Below are 24,063 nucleotides of genomic sequence, written 5' to 3'. Positions count from 1 at the left end.
TTTGCTGCTAAGGGTTCTCAGATGGAAACAGACAGCACAAGCTGCAGAGAATCTGGAGCTGAGACAAGGAGGAAAGAAAGTCTGTGGGGGAGGAAACAAGAAGAATGAAATATTTAACCCTTTAGCTACCCAAAATCTTACTTATACCATTGTCAGTCTACACCACAATGAGGCCACACTCAGGCTGGAGGAGCAACGCCTCATATTCAGTCCTCAGACTCCTAGTGAAGAAGAGCTGTTGGCGTATCTGAACTCCACTTCCTTGCGTACATACCGTCACTCTTTTACAAGTATCTCCTTTTGCCTTAAGTTGATTCAGACTCTGCTTCCAGTGTCCTTTCAGGAACAGAATTCCAGATACTTTACACCCTAAGGTTGGAGGATCAACACCTCCACTCTGAAGGCATAAACACTGATTCCTCAAATTTCCAGTAATTACTCCTCCTCCTCTCTTTTTCCATTAATTCTCACTCCCTGTTCACCTCTTCACTTCTCCTCACCTGCCCATCACCTCCCTCTGGTTCCCCTTCTTCTTCCCTTTCTTCCATGGTCTACCCTCCTCTCCTACCAGATCCCTCCTCCTTCAGTCCTTTACCTCGTCCACCTATCACCTCCCAGCTTCTTACTTCATCCCCCTCTCCTACCCACCCACCTTCCCCCTCACCTGGTCTCACCTATCACTTGCCTGTACTCCTCCCCACCCCACCCCCCAGTTTCTTACCCTTCATCAGGACTGGTTTAAGGTCAGGGGGGAGAGATTCAATAGGAATTTGAGAGACATCTTATTTACACAAAGGGTGGTGTGTATGTGGAATGAGAGGACAGAGGAAGTGGTACAATGTCAGTGTTAAAAAGCTAGCTGGGCAGCTACTGTATGTGGACAGGAAAGGTCTAGAAGGTTATGGACCAAATGTTGGCAAGTGGGACAAGCTTGGATGGAGCATTTTATAAACCCTATGAGAATGAGTCATTAGATAGTACAGCCACCCCTCCTTCTTCCCTTTCTTCCTTGATCCGCTCTTCTCTACTATCACATTCCTGCTTCTTCAGCCCTCTCCTTTTTCCACCTTTCACCTCCCAGTCCTCATCCCTCCTCCCTTACCACCCAATATTACCACTGAATATTTTAACAGCTGCACAGTCCAACTTTGCTCTGATCAGGAAATTTTTACATGGCCTGAAAACTGTGTGTCATCTTAAATGTTTTTTTTTGTAATATGCATACTATGAATATTTAGAATGAAAATTGAGAAATCACAAACTTTTGATTTTATTTATTAATTGAAGGGTATGATGAATATAGTACAACAAAGAAAATCTTTCACGTTTCATAAACTTGTTCCGCCTGTCTTTATTACAAATCCATTGTCTAGAAACACTACCCAGATTAAAGAAACATCTTAATCCTCATTAGATCACCCAAATGTTCCACTTCTAGCCTGTTTCTGGATTTACATTTCAATGAATTCATAAACCGAATCCACATTTACAGTCAGCACTAGAAGCTTGAAATGTTCCAGTGGTGTCAACAAGAATTGACAGTTCTTCAAATTCTTTGTTTCTGAGCATGTTGTTCAACATATCTTAAATGAACCGGTTTTAACTTCCTCAGAAATGACATATTTGAAATCACAGTATTGCTGAGACATTTCTGAGGTGACGCTTTCATTGTAGTTTCATAATAGTAGCTGAGTATTTCATTAAATCATAATTTATTACAGGGTATTTCACAATTGTATTTACATGCTGTAGATTTCAAAATTACATTAACAGTGCATAAGATAAAATTCCAGCTGTGCAGCAACAAAGGTCATGTGCATGGGAGCATTCCAGCTAGGCACCTGCACAGTTTGGAGGAAACAGTGCTTCCCCCTCACCTGGTCTCATAGAAACTTAGAAAGCCTACAACACAATACAGGCCCTTAGGCCCATAAAGCTGTGCCGAACATGTCCTTACCTGAGAAATTACCGAGGGTTACCCAGAGCCCTCTATTTTTCTGAGCTCCATGTACCTGTCTAGGAGTCTCTTGAAAGACCCTATCATATCCGACTCCACCACCGTCGCCAGCAGCCCATTCCACACACTCACCACTCTCTGCGTAAAATACTTACACCTGACATCTCCTCCGTACCTGCTTCCAAGCACCTTAAAACTATTCCCTCTTGTGCTAGCCATTTCAGTCCTGACTATCCACACGATCAATGCCTCTCATTATCTTGTACACTTCTATCAGGTCACCTCTCATCCTCTGTCACTCCAAGGAGAAAAGGCCGAGTTCACTCAACCTATTCTCATAAGGCATGCTCCCCAATCCAGGCAACATCCTTGTAAATCTCCTCTGCAACCTTTCTATCGTTTCCACATCCTTCCTGTAGTGAGGTGACCAGAACTGAGCACAGTACTCCAAGTGGGGTCTGACCAGGGTCCTATATAGCTGCAACATTACCTCTCGGCTCCTAATCTCAATCCCACAATTGATGAAGGCCAATGCACCGTATGCCTCCTTAACCACACAGTCAACCTGTGCAGCAGCTTTGAGTGTCCTATGGACTCGGACCCCAAAATCCTTCTGATCCTCCACACTGCCAAGAGTCTGACCATTAATAGTATATTCAGCCATCATATTTGACCTACCAAAATGAACCACCTCACACTTGTTTGGGTTGAACTCCATCTGTCACTTCTCAGCCCATTTTTGCATCCTATCAATGTCCCACTGTAACCTCTGACAGCCCTGCACACTATCCACAACACCTCCAACCTTTGTGTCATCAGAAAATTTACTAACCATCCCTCAACTTCTTCATCCAGGTCATTTATAAAAATCGCAAAGAGTAGGGGTCCCAGAACAGATCTCAGAGGCACACCAGTGGTCACCAAACTCTATGCAGAATATGACCCGTCTGCAACCACTCTTTGCCTTCTGTGGGCAAGCCATTTCTGGATCCACAAAACAATGTCCCCTTGGATCCCATGCCTCCTTACTTTCTCAATAAGCCTTGCATGTGGTACCTTATCAAATGCCTTGCTGAAATCCATATACACTACATCTACTGCTCTACCATCATCAACGTGTTTAGTCACATCCACAAAAAATTCAATCAGGCTCATAAGGCATGACCTGCCTTTCACAAAGCTATGCTGACTATGTCTAATCATATTATACCTCTCCAAATGCTCATAAATCTGGCCTCTCAGGATCTTCTCCATCATCTTACCAACCACTGAAGTAAGACACACTGGTCTATAATTTCCTGGGCTATCTCTACTCCCTTTCTTGAATAAAGGAGCAACATCTGCAACTTTCCAATCCTCCGGAACCTCTCCCGTCACAATTGATGATGCAAAGATCATCGCCAGAGGCTCAGCAATCTCTTCCCTCACCTCCCACAGTAGCCTGGGGTACATCTCGTCAGATCCCGGTGACTTATCCAACTTGACACTTTCCAAAAGCTCCTGCACATCCTCTTTCTTAATATCTACCTGTGCAAGCTTTTCAGTCCGCTGCAAGTCATCCCCACAATCTCACCTACCACCTGCTGGCTTGAACGTGTTCCCCACCCCCCACCTTATTCTGGCTTCTTTCCCCTTCCTTTCCAGAACTAATGGAGAGTTCTCAGCCAGAAACATCGACTGTGTATTCCCCTTCATAGATGCTGCCTGACCGGCTGGGTTCCTCCAGTGCTTTGTGGGCACTGCTCTGGGTAATCTGATATATGGGGTTAGCATACGAAGGCTGTGCTGAGGGTGAGAGTAGCCATCACCTTATTGAATGAGAGAACACGAGAGACATGCACTCACCGGCCAACTTATTATGTTTGTGGTCTTCTGCTGCTGTAGCCCATCCACTTCAGGGTTTGACATGTTGTGCGTTCAGAGATGCTCGGAGAATGGCCCGACTGGATCAGGCAGACAGGGATGGCAGTGGTAACTCAAGCAACAGTGGTGTGTAGGAAAACATCTCTGAACGCACAACACGTCAGACCTTAAGTGGACAGGCTACAGGGGGTTCATAATAAAGCGGCCATACAGTGTTTACCCACCACACTCTTTGTGAAGGAGTTGCCCCTCAGGTCCATTTTAACTCTTTCCCCTTTCACCTTAAGCTGAGACACTCCAGTTTTTGATTCCTGCATTTCACCTTTGTGATTTTATATACCTCCGTAAGGTCACCGCTCAGTCTCCTACATTCCATGAATGAGTTCCTATCCTGCCCAACTTCTCCCTGAAAGTCAGGCTCTCGAGTCCTGACAACATCCAGGTAAACCTTTGCAGTCTTCCCAATTTAGTGACATCCTTCCTATAACATGTAGACCAAAACTGTACGCAGTATCTATAGAGTCATAGAGTGCTACAGCACAGAAACAGGCCCTTCAGCCCATCTAGACATGCCAAACTTTTATTCTGCCTAGTCCCATTGACCTGCTCCTGGACCATAATCCTCCATACTCCTCATGTCCATGTACTTATCCAAACTTCTCTTAAACGCTGAAATCGAACCTGCATTAACCACTTCTGCTGGCAGCTCATATCAAACACTCTCACCACCCTCTGAGTGAAGATCCCCCTCAGGTTCCCCTTAAATATTTCACCTTTAACCCATATTTCTCCTTCACCCATGACCTCTAGTTCTAGTCTCACCCAACCTCAGTGGAAAAAGCCTGCTTGCATTTACCCTATCTATACCCCTCATAATTTTGTATACCTCCATCAAATCTCCCCTGTCAAAGTACCATATACAACTCAGAGATGCATTTTCTTGTGGGCATACTCAATACATCCATTGAATGATAGCCTGAACGGATTCAATGAAAGACCGCATCAACTTGCACATTTAACCAGTGTGCAAAATACAAAAAGAAAGAAATAATAATAATAAATAAGCAATAAATATTGAGAACATGAGATGAAGAGTCCTTGAAAGTGAGTCCATAGGTTGTGGAACATTGATGGGACAAGTGAAGTTGAGTGAAGTTATCCCCTCTGGTTCAAGAGCCTGATAGCTGAGGGATAATAACTGTTCCTGAACCTGGTGGTGTGACTCCTGAGGCTCCTGTGCCTTCTTTCTGATGGCAGCAACAAGAACAGAGCAAGACCTGGGTGGTGGGGGCTCCTGGATGTGCCTTCCTGCGACAACGTTTCGTGTAGATGTGCTCACTGATGGGGAGGGCTTTACCCACGATGGACTGGGCTGTATCCGTTACTTTTTGTAGGCTTTTCTGTTCAAGGACATTGGTGTTTCCATACCAGGCTGTGATGCACCCAGTCAATATAATCTCCACCACACCTCTATAGAAGTTTGTCAAAGTTTGAGATGTCATGCCAAATCTTCACAAACTCCTAAGGAACTAGAGGTGCTGCCTTGCTTTCTTTGTAATTACACTTGCATGCAGGGTCTAGGACAGACCCTGCAAAATAATAACACTGAGGAATTTAAAATTGCTGACCCTCTCTACCTCTGATCCTTTGATGAGGACTGGCTCATGGACTTCTGGTTTCCTTCTCATGAGTTCAATAATCAGCTCCTTGGTCTTGCTGGTTGCTGTTATAGTGCCACTCAGCCAGATTTTCAATCTCCCTGCTATATGCTGATTCATCACCACATTTCAATTGGCCTACGACGCTAGTGTTGTCAACAACTTGAATATGGCATTGGTGTGCTTAGCTGCAGTCATAAGTGTAAAGTGAGTAGAGCAGGGGGCTAAGCACGCAGCCTTGGGGTGCGCCTGCATTAACGGAGATTGTGGAGGAGATGTTGCCAGTCTGAACTGACTGGGGTCTACAAGTGGGGAAATCGAGGATCCAATTGCACAAGGAGGTATTGAAGCCAAGGTCTTGGAGGTTATTGATTAGTTTTGAACAGATGATGGTATTGAATGCTGAGCTGTAGTTGTTGAAGAGCATTCTGATGTATGCACTTCACTGTCCAGATATTCCAGGATTGAGTGAAGAGCCAAAGAAATGGCATCTGCCATGGACCTGCTGTCCCATTAGGCAAACTGGGGTGGATCCAAGTCATTTCTCAGGTAGGAGTTGAAATGTTTCACCACCACCCTCTCAAAACACTTCATCCCAGTGGGTTTAAGTGCTTCTGGATTATCATCATTGAGGCAGATTACCATGTTCTTCTTGGGCTTCTTGGTTTAATTGAAGCTGCTTGAAGCAGGTGGGTACCTCAGACTACAAAAGCAAGAGGTTAAAGATCTCAGTGAACACAACAACCAGTTGATCAGCACAGATCTTTAGTACTTGGCCAGGTACCCCGTCTAGGCTGGATGCTTTCTGTGGGTTCACCCTCCTGAAGGCTGCTCCCATCTCGGCCTCAGAGACGGAAATCACTGGATCACCGGGGCTGTGGGAGTTCATGATGGCCCCTCCATGTTTTGACAATCTAAGTGACCATAGAAGGCATTTAGCTCATCTGGAAGCAAAGCCCTGCTACGCTACAGGGAATAAAGTATCCAACCTTTCCCTATAACTTAGGTCCTTAAGTCCCGGCAACATCCTTGTAAACTTTCTCAGCATTCTTTCAAGATTATTGATATCTGTCCTGTAGGTAGATGACCAGAAATGCACACAATACTCCAAATACTCCAAATTTGGCACCTTTATCAGTTGGGGTATTGAGTACAGTAAGAATTGAGGACATTATGTTGCAGTTGCACAAGACATTGGTGAGGCCACACTTGGCACAGTTAATCTCTTTGCACTTTTTCTAATGCTTCCACATTCTTCCTATAATGAAGTGACCAGAACTGAACACAATACTCCATTTTTGATCTAAGCAGTGTTTTATAGTGTGGAAACATCACCTCGTGGCCCTTGAACTCAATTCCCCAACTAATTCCTCTACTTCCTGAGGAGACTGAGGTACTTCGGAGTACGCAGGCCTACCTTCACATGTTTTACCAGTATGTTCTCACCAGTACAAACCTCTATGCGTTGGGGCGATGGCATCAACACGGAGATGCCAATAGGCTCAATAAACTGATTAGAAAGGCTGGCTCTGTTATAGGAGTCAAACTGGACACACTGGAGCCTGTGGTAGAACAAAGGACCCGACAGAAAATCTTGGCAATTCTGGACAATGTTTCTCACCCTCTGCATGCCACCTTGGCTGAACAGAGGAACGCTTTTAGTAATAGGCTAAGACAACTACACTGATCCGAAGAGCGCTGTATGAGGTCATTCTTACCCTTGGCCATAAGGCTCCATAATGAGTCAACCTATAGTCGGAGAAGTGATGACTCCCTCCTTTTAGACTGTTTTTATTCTTTCTTACTTCTCTTCTAATATTTATACATTTGTATATCTGTGCACTTGTAATGCTACTGTGACTCTGTAACTTCCTTTGGGATCTATGAAGAATCTATCTATCTATCTATCAATGAAAGCCGACGCACCGTACAACTTCTTAACCACCCTATCAACTTGCATGGCAACTATGAAGGACCTATGGGTGAGGAACCCAAGATCCCTCTGTTCATCCACTCTGCTGTTAACCTGTACTCTGCCTTCAGGAATGACCTTCCAAAGGGAATCACTTCACACTTTCCCAAAGTATGGGGTAACAATATCCACATTCTTACCATCAGCCACAGAAAGTAATTCCTTCCAGATTCTTTATGTAAACCAATATGATTCTGCCAAATCTGAGATATTCAACATACCTACTTAACAAGAAGCAACATTGTATGATGAACGCCTACATCACTGTGCATAGGAAAGAGCCCTCCAGCCCACAGAAAAATTCCTGGGCTAGAGGACGTCACTAGATAGATCAACACAATGAAGAAGAGAGAAAGCCTTGCATTGAGCTCAAGAGCTGTGAGGAATTGTTGCAGGTCTATAAAAGCAGGGTTTGAACACACTTGGAATATTGTCACCGCACTTCTGTCACTAGCATGGCATGACCACAACTTACTCTTTGGACTATGGGAGGAAACTGGAGCTCCCGGAGGAAACCCACGCAGTCACGGGGAGAACATACAAACTCCTCTCAGGGAGCAGTGGGAATTGAACCGCATATGGTGCTCCCTGGCACTGTAAAGCAATTTTACTAACCGCTATGCCACCATGCTGCCTGGATGATGTTGTGATTCCATCACTCACCTGTCACTGCCTCATTCCTCAGATATGAACACATTGAAAATTGAATTGGCCTGTGTCAGGGTGGAAAATGGAGGGGCTACATAAGAGGGAAAAGTTCGATTTATCTTAGAGCAGGTGAAAACATCATGGACCAAAGAGCATGTACTGTGTTGTAATGCTTTCTGTAAAGTGTTCAACACTAACTCTGAGTGACAGAGAAAGAGATAGGGGTTATTTTCATCAGTAAAGGATTTGATTGAGTTTTCAGTATTCTGCATATCGCCCCCGGAGACCTTGCCCCATCCACCAGCAATAACAATCTCCAGGCTCAGCTGGGAATTAGTCACACAGATGCATCTCATTCTCTACGCTTGTAGGTGGAAGAGAAAGGGAAGGCAGAATTCAGATCTACTCCCACCCACACAGAAATACATGTAATTACATCTATGACGTATTTCACCGTCGGGACCAAGATTGCCAAACATGGTGGACATATTATGTTGGCGCTGGAATATATGGTGACACTTGCCAGCTGCCCCCACCACATCCTTAGGTCCTGCTGGTTAATGCAAATGACGTATTTCACTGTGTTTCAAAGTAAATGTGATAACTACATGAATCTGAAATCTAAATACAGTAAAGAAATAAATCTGAATCTGACATGTGTGAGTGTTCAGCAAGCATAAGGCGAAGAGTGTGTGTGTGTGTCTGTGTGTGTATGTCTGTGTGTATGTGTGTGTTTGTATTTGTATGTGTGTGTCTGTGTCTGTGTGTGTGTGTGTGTGTGTGTGTGTGTCTCTGTGTGTCTGTGGTCTCTGTGTGTATTTATTTGTGAGTGTGTGTTTGTGTCTCTGTGCCTGTGTGTGTGTGTGTGTGTGTGTGTGTGTGTGTGTATGTGTAAGTGACAGCTGGATACAGAATACTGTACGGGAATGAGAGCACACAGCAGATTCACATGAGTTTATCCTCCAGATATAATTACTGTAGCTTCTGAATTTCCTAGGTCTTTCCATCATCATGAAGCAAAAATTAACCCTTCTATTTCCACTCAGTAGCATTAGAGTAACACATCTGTCATCTGTGGCAGGGAGGCACAGTGGGTAGAGCTGCTCCCTCAGAGCTCTGGAGATTTGTGTTCAGTCCTGACTGCCATCATTAACTGTGTGTGGAGTTCGCACATTCTTCCTGTGACTGCATGCCTTTCCCCTGGGTCCCCCAGCTTCCTTCCACATCCCAGAGGTAAGTTCCTTGTTTGCTGTAAGTTGCCCCCAGTGTGCGGGTGATGGGGGAATAAAGTGGCATTAATATAAATAGGTGGTTGAGGGTCAGCAGAGACTCGATGGGCCGAGTGGGTCAATTGGTTTATTATTGTCACGTGCTGAAGTACAGTGAAAAATTTTGTTTTACTTGCTATCCATACAGATCACATCGCAGTGCATTGAGGTAAAACAGGAACAGAGTGCAGAATAGAATTCCATTCCCTTGAGCAGAAAATCCCACAAAAAGTGGTGGATACAGCCCAGTCCATCGTGGGTAAAGCCCTCCCCACCATTCAGCACATCTACACAAAACGCTGTCGCTGGAAGGCAGCTTCCTTCATCAGGGACTCCCACCACTCAGGCCATGCTCCCTTCTCACTGCTGTCATCAGGAAGCCACAGGACTCACACCGCCAGGTTCAGGAACAGTTACAGTATTACCCCTTAGCTATCAGGCTCTTGAACCAAAGGAGATAACTTCACTCAACTTCACTTGCCCCATCATCGAACTGTTCCCACAATCTATGGACTCACATTCAAAGACTCTTTGTCTCATAGCCTCGATATTTATTGCTTATTTGTTTGTTTGTTTGTTTATTTTTGATTTGCACAGTTTGTTATCTTTGGAACACTTGTTGAACACAAGTTGGTGCGGTTTTTCATTGAATCTGTTAAGGTCATTATGCCATGGATTTACTGAGTATGCCCACAAGAAAATGGATTACAGGGTTGTATATATGTACTTTGATAATAAATTTACTTTTGATCTTTGAAGTGTTATGATTTATAGAGAAAGTGCATTACGGGCAGGCAATAAGATGCAAGGTCATAATGAGGTAGATTGTGAGGCCAAGAGTCCATCTTATCATACTAGGGGACCGTTCAATTACCGAGCAGGTGCACCTAATAAAGTAGCTGCTGACTGATAATAAACCTGATTTTGATTCTGATTATTTATTCTGTGTTGGTGCCTTGGTCCTAGACCCTCTTACTGATGGAAATATCCTCTCCAAGTCCACTCTGTCCAGGTCTTTCAGTATCTGGTAGCCAACCTGGTAAACAGGCTCCTGGGACTTTGCTGAAAGATGGGACCTTCGATATACGTGTGTCATTTAATGAGAATACTGACAAATGAAAGGGGAGGAAATAGGAAGAATTAGAATTAAATCTGCTACGGAAAATGAGTGGGAGTGAAACTTCCTCTTATTTAGAGAGAAAAAGAAAATGGGACAAAGCAAAATTAAGCTTCTTCTTTAATATATTACATTTCAAAATTTCTAACAATTTACTACCTGTAGAAATGAAGCAGTTGTTCCTTTTTGAACCATGGATGTTAGGTAACATCAACTACAGTATATAAATCTCATCAAAGTAAATAAATATTGAGCGTCTGTTCGAGAATGTGACTGTATATTGAGTGCCTGTTTGTGGGTGTGACTGTACCCTGGGTCAGTTTGAGGGTGTGACTGTATATTAAGTGCCTGTTTGTGGGTGTGACTGTACCCTGGGTCAGTTTGAGGGTGTGACTGTATATTGAGTGCTTGTCTGAGAGTGTAATTGTATACTGGGTCAGTCTGAGGGTGTGACTGCATATTGAGTGCTTGTTTGAGAGTGTGACTGTACACTGGGTGTCAGTTTGAGAGTGTGACTGTACGGTCAGTGGGTGCGTCTATGAGTTTGTGCCGGTTTGGAGGTGTGCCTGTAGTCTGTGTGAGGATATGTCTCTTTAAAGGTGTTTCTTTGGACCGGGAGCCTACTAGAGGGTGTGCCTGGACTCTGAGGAAGTTCCTGCCTCTCTGAGCTCAGGTAGTGCAGAGACGTCGGGAGGAGGCGGCGGTTCCGCCCCGTACGCCGTGCCAGTGAGCGAGGCTCCGTCCCTCCCCCTTCTCGCCGCTCGCCGGTCGCCGAGCTTGTTGCTCGGGCTGAAGGGACGCCGTGATCCGGCGCGGAGAGCCGGAGTCTGGGCACACGGGATGGCAGCGACCGACTGGGACTGGTTTCAGCGGGAGGAACTCATCGGACAAATCAGCGACCTGAGGGTACAGAACCTGCAGGGTGAGTCCGCCTGAAGTTTAGCTCCTCCAGCGCCTAGAGTCCCGAGTTGGGACGTTTCCCAGGCCGGGCAGCGGCATCTCCGGGGTGTGAGGGGAGTGTGCGGCTGCGGCTGGGGGTGGGGGTGGGTCCGGGTCCGGACTCTCAGAGCCCGTGAGGGGCGGGGAGGCAGCCCGTCTGGGGAGGGAGAGAGGGGGTGAGAAAGAAGGAGTAGGGGTTGATAGAGAGGGAGAGGGGGTGAGTGAAAGAGAGAAAAGGAGGTTAGAGAGAGGGGTGTGTGAGAGTGGGAGGGAGGGGGTGGGAGAGGGGTGTGTGAAGGATAGAAGGAGTGAGTGAAAGAAGGGATGAGAGAGTGAGGTCAGAGAAAAGGTGATGAGAAACTGGGGGTTAGGGGTGTGAGATGTGAGGGAGTGGGGGAGACGGTGTGAAGAAGCAGGGATTGAGGAAGAATACCGGGAGGGAAGAGGGTGGTGAGAGAGAGGGGTGAGGGAGAAAAGGGGGTTAGAGAGAGGGGTGTGTGTGAGAGAGAGATGGGTTGGGAGAGAGGGGTGTGTGAGGGATAGAAGGAGTGTGTGAAAGAAGGGATGAGAGAGTGGGGTGAGAGAAAAGGTGATAGAGTGGGGTTAGGGAGTGAGATGTGAGGGAGTGGAGGAGAGAGGGTGTTGCGAAGAAGCAGGGATTGAGGAAGAATATGGGGAGGGAAAGACGGCGATGAGAGAGAGGGGATAAGAGGTGAAGGGTTTTGAGAGAGAAGGGGGAGATGGGAGAAAGTGGGTTTGAGAGAAGGGTGGTGAGAGAGAGGGTAAAAGGGGGGGTTGGGAGAGAGGTTGAAAGGTGGGGTGAGGGGAAGAGAATTGGTTCAAGAGAGATGGGTAATGAGAGAGGGTGAGGGGATAAGAGTGTGTCACTGATGGGGGCTAAGAGAGAAGGTGTGAGGGAGGAGAGTGAAGAGGTTGGGAGAGAGGTATAGGTGAGAGAGTGAGGGGAGTGGAGAGTGCATGACAGGAGGGAGGGAAGGGGAAGGAGAGCATGGGGGGTGGGAAAGAGTGGGGGAGTGAGCAGAGCAGAATTGGGGGTGCTGTGAGGGAGGGGTGTGGGGAGAATGGTGTGAGGGTTGCAGTGAAGGGGTGAATGACGCTGACCCAGACTCTGACAACCTGTTGCCCCTCTTACTCTCGCCTGCTCACTGTGGTGTTAATTGTGTAAAACTGGTCTCTTCCCTGGCCCGTGGTCTGTTATTTAACATGTCTCATTGTGTTTCACTCCGGCCTCTCCATACAACTCAGGATCTGCTACTCTTTCCTCATTGACTACTGCCGTCACTCTGTCCACTCGTTCTCCCTCACTCCTGTCAAAGACTGTACGCGTGTGCTTTTGTGTCCATGAGAGAGAGAAACTGACACGGGCTAAGTTGTGTCATGTCAAATCACATGGAGGTTATTATCTTGTGCACAAGTGCACGTGTGTACTGGTGCAATGAAAAACTTATTCACAGCAGCATCACCGGCACAGATGATCAGATAAGCAGCATTCACAAGAAAAAACATATATCCGGTTGAAAAGATTTAGAACTAAAAAGGTGGATGTTAATGCAAACTGATCAGTGTTCATAAGTGTTGCTAAACTACAGTGATTAGGATTTTGCCAGTTGCTGCAAGAGCTGACTGGTTGAAGGGAGTAGCTGTTTTTGAACCTGGTGGTGTGGGCCTTCAGGCTTCTGTACCTCCTGCCCAATGGTAGCAGTGAGAAGCTGGCATGGCCTGGGTGATGGGAATTTTGATCATGGGTATTTTTGAAGCTGGCATGGCCTGGGTGATGGGAATTTTGATAATGGGTATTTTTGAAGCTGGCATGGCCTGGGTGATGGGAATTTTGATAATGGGTATTTTTGAAGCTGGCATGGCCTGGGTGATGGGAATTTTGATCATGGGTATTTTTGAAGCTGGCATGGCCTGGGTGATGGGAATTTTGATAATGGGTATTTTTGAAGCTGGCATGGCCTGGGTGATGGGAATTTTGATAATGGGTATTTTTGAAGCTGGCATGGCCTGGGTGATGGGAATTTTGATAATGGGTATTTTTGAAGCTGGCATGGCCTGGGTGATGGGAATTTTGATAATGGGTATTTTTGAAGCTGGCATGGCCTGGGTGATGGGAATTTTGATAATGGGTATTTTTGAAGCTGGCATGGCCTGGGTGATGGGAATTTTGATAATGGGTATTTTTGAAGCTGGCATGGCCTGGGTGATGGGAATTTTGATAATGGGTATTTTTGAAGCTGGCATGGCCTGGGTGATGGGAATTTTGATAATGGGTATTTTTGAAGCTGGCAGTGCCCCCTGCAGGCACTCCTGGTGGTGGAGAGGGATGGTCTGTGATGTATCGGATAGAGCCCGCTACTCTCTGCAGCCTCTTGTCTTCCTGCGCATTTGAATTGCCGTAGCAGATTGTGATGCTCCATCCCTAACTATGGGAATGAAAGACTCAGGTGTCCCACCATCTCTCTTGTTTCCCGACCGCTTGTGTACCTCTCCTGTCAAATCTCTCTCCCTTTCCCAGTGGTTATGATGTACTCCTCTGACCGTTCCTCTTCAACCTGAAATGTTTCTCCCATCACAGCTGCCGCTTGCCTTGCTGAGTTTCTCCTTAGAGTGGTATAGTACTACAGTACAGAAACAGGCCCTTTGGCCCATCTAGATGCTGATATTCTGCCTAGTTCCATTGACCTGCTCCTGGACCGTATCCTTCCATACCCTTCCCATCCATGTACAGTACTGTGCGAAGCTCTTGGGTGTATGTATGTATGTGTGTGTGTGTGTGTGTATATATATATATATATATATATACACACACACACACATACATATACACACACATATATACACACACACACCTAAGAGCTTTGCACAGTACTGAGGGAATTATATCTATTGCACTGTACTGCTGCCCCAAAAAAATTGACATTTTTCTTGACATATGTAAGTGATGATAAACCTGATTCTGATATGGGTCTCTATTGTGGACTGAGAGTGGGAAGGGAGCAGGGAGAGGGGAATCGTGTTTGGGGAAAGGAGAGGGAGCAGGAAGCACCAGAGAGACATTTTGTAATGGTCAATAAACCAATTGTTTGGAATCAAATGACTGTGCTTGGTGTCTCAGGGCTGGGTGTGTCTGCATCTGTGACACTACCCCACCCCTGGCACTCCTCTGTCACCTGTCTCACACTCCTCCAGTGCTCCACCCTCACCATTCTCAACATCCTTTGCTACTGCCAGAGTTATGAACTCACTCTCCGCTCCACATATATATATCTGTTGGCAGCCTGTTCCCACACTTGCAGCACCCTCTGAGTGAAGAACTTCCCCCTTGAGTTCCCCTTAAACATTTCATCTTCCACCCTTAACCTGTGGCATCTAGTTCTGTCATCTAACTTCAGTGAGAAAAGCCTGATTGCATTAACCCTGTGGATATCCCTCATAACTTTGTATTACTCTATCAAATTTCCCCTTGAGTTTCATTTGTTCTATTTCAGAATGCCAGTGGTTCCATCCTTGTCTTGCTCATTCCGTTATGTATCCAGCTTAAAAACACTGCAATAGAATCCGATTCCAGTTTAGTATATTGTGAGGTGTATTGTTTTGCGCAACAGTACAGTATAATGCATAAAAAACTAAAATTACTTGGTGGAAAAAGTGATCAAAATAGTGAAGTTCCTAAAGCATTAGAGCATGAACATCCCAGGCAAGCAGCCCCTATCATCAGGAAGCCCCACCTCCCAGGTCACGCTCTCTTCTTGTTACCGCCATCAGGAAGAAAGTACAGGAGCCGCAGACCTCTCACCACCAGGTTCAGGAACAGTTATTTCCCCTCAACCATCAGGCTGTTGAACCAAAGGGGACAGAGGGGGAGGGATTAAAGGAGAAGGGGTGACATTACTAATCAGGGAAAATGTCGTGGAGTGCCCCTTCAGGACAGACTGGAGAAGTCGTTTAGTGAGGTGTTATGGGTGGAGCTGGGAAATAAGAAAGGTATGACCACGTTAATGGGGTTATATTACGGACCACCCAACAGTCCGAAGGATTTAGAGGAACAAATTTGTACAGAGATTTCAGACTGCTGCAACACAAGGTTGTTAAAGAAGGTGATTTTAACTTTCCACATATTGACCAGGATTCCCACACTGTAAAAGGACTAGGATAGAGTTTGTCAGATGTGTTCAGGATAGTTTCCTTCGTCAGTACGTGAAAGTCCCAACAAGAGAGCTTGCGATACTGGACCTGCTATTAGGGAATGAGGCCGGCCAGGTGACAGAAGTTTGTTTAGGGGAACATTTTGCATTGTGATCACAATGCCATTAGTTTCAAAGTAAATATGCAAAATGATAGGTCTGGTCTGCGGGATGAGATTCTAAATTGGAGAAAGGGCAATTTTGATGGTATCAGAAATGATCTGGCCACTGTAGACTGGGACAGGCTGTTTTCTGGCAAAGGCGTTCTTGGTAAGTGGGAGGCCTTCAAAAGTGAAATTTTGAGAGTACAAAGCTAGTGTGTGCCTGTCAGAATAAAAGGTAAAGATAACAAGTGTAGAAGTTTTCAAATGATATTGAGGCCAGAATCAGAGGAAAAAAGGTGGTGTGTTGCAGGTATAGGCAGGTAGGAATAAATAAAGTGCTTATGGAGTATAAGAAATGCAAGAAATCGGGAGGGCTAAAAGAAGGCATGAAGTTGCCCTAACAGACAAGGTGGAGAGATCCTAAGGGTTATACAGATATGTTTAGAGTAAAAGGATTGCAAGGGATAAAATGGTCCTTTGAAAGACCAGAATGGTAATCCATGTATGGAGCCAAAACAGGTGGGGAAGATAGTAAATAAGTTTTTTGCTTCTGTATTTACTCAGGAGATGGACACAGAGTCTATAGAAGTGAGGCAAAGTGGCACCAACTTCAGAGACCCTATACAGGTTACAGAGGAGGAGTTGTTTGCTGTCCAGAGGCAAATCAGGGGAGAATAAATCCCCAGGGCCTGACAAGGTGTTACCTTGGACCATACAGGAGGCAAGTGCAGAGATTGGCAAGGCCCCAGCTGACATATTTAAAACATCCTTAGTGACAGGAGAAGTACCAGGGGATTGGAGGATAACCAATGATGTTCTGCCTTTTAAGAAAGATTCTAAACATTAACCAGGAAATTATAGGCTGGGGAGTCTGATGTCAGTTGTAGGAAAGTTATTGAAAGGTATTCTAAAGGAGTGGATATATAAGTATTTGGATAGACATGCACTGATTAAGGGTTGTTAGCATGGCTTCATGTGTGGTAGGTCATGTTCAACCAATCTTGTAGAGTTTTTTGAGGAAGTTACCAGGAAAATGGATGAAGACGAGGCAGTGGATGTTGTCTACATGGACTTTAGCAAGGTATTTGATGAGGACCTGTGTGGGAGGTTGGTCAAGAAGGTTCAGTCACTTGGCATTGAAGATGAGGTAGCAAATTGATTTAGACATTGGCTTTGTGGGAGAAGCCGAGAGTGATAGTAATGGTTGCCTCTCTGACTGGAGACCTGTGGTTAGTGGTGTGCCACAGGGATCGATGCTGGTCTGTTGTTGTTTGTCATCTGTATCAATGATCTGAATGATAATGTGGTTAACTGGATCAGCAAATTTGCAGATGACACAAGGAGTGTGGGTGTAGTGAAGAGTGAGGAAGGCTATCATGGCTTGCAGAGGGATCTGGATCAGCTGGAATATTAGTCTGAAAAATGGCAGATAGAATTTCTCTTGGGAACATTATTGAAATGTTACCCCGGCCTGTGGATTCACTTTCAAGGACTCTTCATCTCATGTTCTCAATATTTATTGCTTATTTATTTATTATTATTATTTATCTTGATAATAAATTTACTTTGAACTTTGAGTGTATGTCAGGCTCTTGGAGCTCCTCTCTGGTGGTAGTAATGAGAAGAGGGCATGTCCCGGGTGGTGAGGGACTTGGAGCTCCTCTCTGGCGGTAGTAATGAGAAGAGGGCATGTCCCGGGTGGTGAGGGACTTGGAGCTCCTCTCTGGCGGTAGTACTGAGAAGAGGGCATGTCCCGGGTGGTGAGGGACTTTTGTTTTGCTGCTGTTCTCCTGAGGTATTCCTTTTTGAAGATGTCCTCGTTGGTAGGGATTGTAGAGTTTGTAATCCTCTGCAGCTTTATCCGATCCTGTGCGGTGGCCCCTCCATACCAGCCGGTGATGCAACCAGTCAGAATGCTCTCCACGGTATAACTGTAGAGCAGAAATGTTAAAAACTGCAAATCATACATTTCGGTATGAAAGAGGACAGATGTTTAAGAGAGATGCGTAGGGCATGTTTGTTTTACCACTCAGAGTGATGGGTGCCTGGAATGAGCTGCCGAGAGTGGTGGGGGAAGTAGATAGAGGCGTTTAATAAGCTTTTAAATAGATATATGAATATGCAGGAATGGAGGGACATGATTTGTGTGCAAGCAGAAGAGGTTTGGTGTAATTTGACGTTTTGCTCAGCACAGACACTGTGGGCCGAAAGGCCTGTCCCTATTCTGTACTCTTCCATGTGCCTCTGGCAGCTTGTTCCATGTACCCATCATGAAAAATTTGTCCCTCAGGTCCCCTTTACTTCCCAGCCTCCCCTTACCTTAAACCTGTGCCCGCTAGCTTTACCCTGGGGTAAAAGCTCTGCGGTCATCCACTTTATCATGACCACAGGAAGAGGATCAGATTTCCAAACACTCCTTTGAGAGGAAGAAGTCATTACTGAATCGTTGAGTGTGGGGCTTGAGGCTCCTGTATCTCCTCCTCCCTGATGGTAGTAATGAGAAGAGGGCATGCCCCAAGTGGTGAGAGTCCTTAACGATGGATGCCACCTTCTTGACGCACTGCCTTTTGAAGGTGCCTTCGAGGGTGGGGAGGTTAGTTCTCGTGATGCAGCTGGTTGAGTTCACAACCCTCTGCCCTCTGCAGCTTTTTCTGATCCTGTGCAGTGGCCCCACCGTACCAGACGGTGATGCAACCAGTGATGCACTCCATGATACATCTATAGAAACTTGCTCAAGTCTGTGGTGACATGCCACATCTCCTCAAACTCCTGATGAAGTCGAGCTGCTGGTGCGCCGCCTTTGTGATTGCATCAGGACGTTCGGCTCAGGCTGGATCTTCAGGGACGCTGACACCTAGGAACTAGAAGCTGCCCCTCATTGTGGATTATTGGTGCCTCTGTGAGCGGGAGAGGGTGGTGAAAGAATGCAGAATGAAGCAATGGCTGAAAAAACAGGATCAGGGCAGAGAATTAGGATCAGATTTATTATTAATGAGTAACACACACAAAATGCCAGAATAACTCGGGTCATGCAGCATTTGTGAGGAAGCGTCTGGGCCTGGAGTGTCAACTGTTTCTTTCCCTCCATAGATGCTGCCTGGCCTGTTGAGTTACAGAGTCATAAAGCACTACAGTAGAGAAACAGGCCCTTCGGCCCATCTAGTCTGTACCGTACTGCTATTCTGTCTAGTCCCATTGACCTGCATCTGGACCATAGCCCTCCATAACCCTCCCATCCAGCCTCCTAAATGTTGAAATCGATCTCGCACCCGGCACTTCCACTGACAGCTTGCTCCACACTCTCACCACTCTGAGTGAAGAAGTTCCCCCCTCACATTCCTCTTAAATATTCCACCTTTCACCTTTAATCTGTGACCCCCTTGCTCTAAGTTTCTGGTGATCTAATTAATGTAAGACGTTTGCAAGTGGCATTTTGTGTGTGTTGCTTTGAGATTTCTGGCATCTGCGAATCTTTTGTGAAGGGCAGGATAGGGTTAACTTGCTCAGTTGTCTGCAGTGCCCTGTCAGAGTTTACAGCGATGAACAAAATGAGGAGTTGAGTGAGTTTTTCAAGGGCACATTGGCACAATTAAAAGGAAGTAAAATTTTTTAAAAATCAGCAAGATTGCGTTTTGGCTACATGGCATATTGGTGATGCCACATTATGGAGCACCAGGTACAGTGTTGGTCTCCTTATTTAAGATTGGCTGTTAATAGTTGGCAGAGATTCTTTTGAATGGTACGGCAGAGCTTAGCAAAGTGAGAGGGGAGATAAACAAAGTTTAAAAAAATATCTGGACATCGAACAGCACAGGATCGGCCTACCATGTCTGTGCTGAACCCAGTGCCAAATTTAACTAAATCCCTTCTGCCTGCACGTGATTCAATGTATGTCTGTGTGTCTAGTCAATATACATTGTGTGTCTAGTCAATGTCTGTGTGTCTGGTCAAGAGTCCATCGGTTAGGGTCAACCATGCATGTTGCAGCAAGCCTGGGCAGTACGATATGGAGAGCGAGCTGTTGCCCATGTATCAAGCCCCCCACCCCCCACGCCTCTGACAAACTCAAGGAACGGCAGAGAGCGATACAGTTTAGTACCAGCAGTGTCGCAGGAGTTGCCAGTCAGCGTTGAACTCAATATAGGACTGCCTTAGGGACTCCAGCTCTGGATTTTTCCCTCGGGTTTACTCCCGAAGCCTTCCCAGCGACTGGGTATAGCTGCTGGACAGCTGAGGTTTGAGGTCAGAGTTTTCCTTCTCCTAGATGAGCTGACAGCCGGCTGATGAGTCCCAGCTGCCCGAAGCAACTGGTTTTAAGGTGCCAGTAACACCTTTGCCTCCTCTTCTGTCAGTAGAAATGTTTCACTGGGCTTAGTAGCTAAGCCACACATGAAGGCCAGGAGCTGGACTTGGCTGTCAGAGGCCATTTGAGGTGCACGCCATTGGAAGCATTTAATATGTAGTGGGAGATTATCCCCATTACCACCCTCGGCTATAACAACCTTAAGGAACAACGTGTGTCTAACAGCCTGTTGAATACCACTATCCTATCTGCTTTCACCACCTCCCCTGCAGCTCATACTATTGTCTGCTTAAAGCACATCTCCTTTAAAAATTCACCCTGTCACATTAAATGCATGTCATCTAGTTTTTGACATTTCTGCACTGGGGAAAAGATTCATGTTGTTTACTCTATCCAAAACATAGAACAGTACAGTCCCTGGCCACAATCTTGTGCTGAACTAATTAATTGTGTAATTTTATCCATGTCCTTCTGCCCCAGGGGTTCCCAACCATGGACCCCTACCATTAACCGAGGCGTGTGTGGAGCCCAGGTTGGGTCTGCTGTCTGCACGTTCATGTGCCTTTCTAAGAGTCACTTAAACACCTCTGTCATATTTGCCTCCATCGCTACCCCTGACAGCTCATCCCAGGTACCTGTATAAAATACTCACCCCACACATTCAGCTCATGGACATTGAAACATCCAGTGAGATGTGTCATTTGTGTTAATAATCAACACACCCAAGTGCAGCCCGCAAGTGTTGCCACACATTCCAATGCTAACATAGCGTCGAGCCTCGTCGATAACCTTTAAACTTAACCCCACTCACCTTAAATGCTTGACCTCTAGTATTACACGTTTCGACCCTGGGAGAAAGGCCTTGACTATCTACCCTAACTATGCCCCTCATAATTTTATAGACTTCTGTCAGGTCTCCCCTCAGCTTCCAATGTTCCAGAGAAAAGAACCCAAGTTTGTCCATCCTCACAGCTCGTGCTCTCTAATCCAGGCAGCATCCTGGTGAACCTCTTTTGCACTCGCTCCAAAGCCTCCTCATCCTTCCTGTAATGGGATGCACGCAGTAAATCTTGAAGGATCTCAACAGGGTGCTTGTGGAAAGGATGATTCCTCGTGTAGGAGGACCTAGGGGTCACCTTAAAAAGTAAAGAGTTGCTCATTTAAGAGAGAGAGGTGATGATTTGATTTCTCTCAGAAGCTGGCAAACATTTGCGGCTCTTTTCCACAAAGGCCACTGAAAATGTTTGAATGGGTTCGGTCCCGAGTTTCTTGATAAGCGAAGCGGTGTGAGGTTATGGGAAATAACTAACCCACGAGTAACCCGCTCCCACAAACTCGACCTCCGCAGAGGCAAGGTGGAAGTGAAATAACCATGGTCTCAGTAATGGAGGCGCAGGAGACGGCAGGTACTGGAACCTGGAGCAACGAACAAGCTGCTGGGGGAGCTCAGCAGGTTGATCGCGTCTGTGCATGGGGAATGGGTGAGAGTTCACAACCTATGGATTCACTTTCAAGGACTTGACAACGCATGTTCTCAGTATTATTTATTTGTTTATTTAATTGCATTTTCTTTTATGTATCTGTTATCTTTACACTCTGGTTGTTTGTTCATCCTTGGGTGCAGTTTTCCTTTTTTTTGTATTTCTTTGTGTTTTCTGTGAATGCCCGCAAGAAATCAGGGTTGTATGTGGTGACATATGGACTGTGATAATAAATTTACTTTGAACTTTGAATTTTGAAAAGCAATAGAAATTACAGAGGGGGTATGGTGAGAGGGGATCCCCCTCTCCCCCCTCTCCCCCCTCTCCCCCCTCTCCCCCCTCTCCCCCTCTCCCCCCTCTCCCCCTCTCCCCCCTCTCCCCCCTCTCCCCCCTCTCCCCCCTCTCCCCCCTCTCCCCCCTCTCCCCCTCTCCCCCCTCTCCCCCCTCCCCCCTCTCCCCCTTCTCCCCCTCTTGCCCCCTCCCCCCCGCCACAGGTAACTTTCCTTGCTTCTTTCCTGTTAGCAAGTTAGCGGAGTTGTGAAAGTTTGCACTGCTGTGATCACCCAGACCAGGGAGTGAGTTACAGGCCCTAATGACGAGCTTTGTACGTAGAACAACAGCTACCCAGCAGTGAATTACAGGCCAGAGTCTAATCAAAGACTTGTCTACAGAAAAACATAGCCAGCAGTATGTTACCGTACTTATGCTGAAATCTTATTAAAGAGTTCATGTGATTTTGAAGCTGTTCTTGCAAGCAAGGGTTCATGTGGTCAATAGTACTGCCTACGATCAGTGGTGTGAACGCAATGAACTGCGCTGGGCTAACATACTGTAACTGATTCAATGAAATCTGTCAGAGGAGCAGATGGTAATGGGGAGAGTGTGAGGTACAATTGTCTTGAGAGATGTGGCAAAGAGGAAGGAATGCTGATGTTGAAGAGATATAGAGAGATAAAGCATGGAAACAGACCCTTCAGCCCATCAAGTTCATGCTATCTGACTGCCGCCCATTTACACTAATCCTATATTACTTCCTCCCACATTCAGGGTCAAAGTAAATTTGTTATCAAAGTACATATTTGTCACCATATAGAACCTTGAGATTCATTTTCTTGCAGCCAGTTACAGGAAAAGCAAAGGAAAACAATGGAATTTATGAACAACTCTAAAGGCTGACAAACAACCAATGTGCAAAAAGAAGGCACGTTTTGAAAATTTAAAAAAATAGAAATTATACTGAGAATATGAGTTGTAAAGTCACTGGAAGTGAGTCTGTAAGTTGTGGAATCGGTGAGTGTTGAGGTGAGTGAACCAACCACGTTGGTTAAGGAACCCGATGGTTTTAGGGCAATGATGGTTCCGAGTGTGGTGGTGTGGTTTCTCTTTGTGCTCACACAGTTTCTTGTCTTTTGAACTCGGGCTGAACGTCCAAGTTGCTGCGTCCTTTCATTGATTTTATTACGATTATCATTCGGTTGTGGATTTATTGAGTATGCCCACAAGAAAATGAATCTCGGTTGTGTGTGGCGACTTTGATAATAGATTTACCTAGAACTTTGACTAGAACTGGGGAGGCCATGGGTTAAGGGTGAAAGGAGAAATATTTAAGGGGAATCTGAGGGAAAACTTCTTCATTCAAACGGGTGGCGGCGTGCAGCGAGCTGCCAGCAAAAGCGGCGGATAAGGGATTCAGTCGTACCACTTAAGAAAAGTTCGGAGAGGTACATGGAGAGGTATGGTCCAGGTGCAGGTAGACAAGATCAGCCTAGCAGGGACTAGATGGGTCAAAAGGCCTGGTGCTTGTGCTGTAGTACTCCATGACTCTAAGTTGGTGGATACGCAGTGAGAGTGACACAGTAACGTAATGGTGAGCGCAATGCGCCAGTGACCCAGACTTAATGCTGCTGTCTGTAAAGTGTGCATTCTTCCCTTGGCCCCATGGGTTTCTGCCGGGTGCTCCGGTTTCCTCTCCCATTCCAAAGCCGTACGGGTTAGCAGATTAGTCGGTTACATGGGTGTAACCAGGCATGGCCCGGGTGCTGGAGATCCCTGATGATGGATTCTCCTTTCCTGTGACAGTGACTCATCTCACCCAAACTAGGGAGTGCCGGGAGGCCCGACAATCGTGCTGCATCTCTAAGTAGGTGGGATTGCTCTTCCTGGTGCTGGCATGGACATGATGGATCAAATGTCCTCCTCCTCTATCGTAAAATGAGGGCGTGAAAGAGATCTACCAGAATGCCGCCTGGATTAGAGACCGTGTGAGCTAGGACTTCTCCCTTTGAAGTGGAGAAGGATGAGAGGTGACAATAGAGGTGTACGAGCTGTTGATAGAGTAGACAGCCTGAGATTCCTTCCCAGGGTGGAAATGGCTATTATGGGGGGGGGGGGGCACAATTTTAAGGTCATATACACAAGAGATTCTGCAGACACTGGAAATCTAGAGCAACACACACAAAATGCTGGAGGAATTCAGCAGGTCAGGCAGCATCTATGGATAGGAATAAACAGTTGACATTTCAGGCCGAGACCATTCATCTGGACT

The 24,063-nt window shown here is 46.0% G+C and overlaps 1 protein-coding gene across 1 annotated transcript in view; it reads left to right on the top strand.

Moving 5' to 3' along the window:
- Positions 1-10,955: 10,955 nt before the first annotated feature.
- LOC134345140 (calmin-like) overlaps positions 10,956-24,063 on the top strand; it is a 92,894-nt gene continuing 79,786 nt past the window's right edge. Inside the window, exon 1 of the mRNA XM_063045345.1 lies at positions 10,956-11,405. Within this exon, the coding sequence (XP_062901415.1) occupies positions 11,324-11,405 (82 nt within the window). The 5' untranslated portion in view covers positions 10,956-11,323. The remainder of the gene's footprint in view (positions 11,406-24,063) is intronic.

Source organism: Mobula hypostoma, chromosome 1 (genome assembly GCF_963921235.1).
Source record: "Mobula hypostoma chromosome 1, sMobHyp1.1, whole genome shotgun sequence".
NCBI classification, from domain to species: domain Eukaryota; kingdom Metazoa; phylum Chordata; class Chondrichthyes; order Myliobatiformes; family Myliobatidae; genus Mobula; species Mobula hypostoma.
The sequence above is the reverse complement of the archived record's forward strand: the minus strand, read 5'-3'. Positions and strand labels throughout refer to the sequence as shown.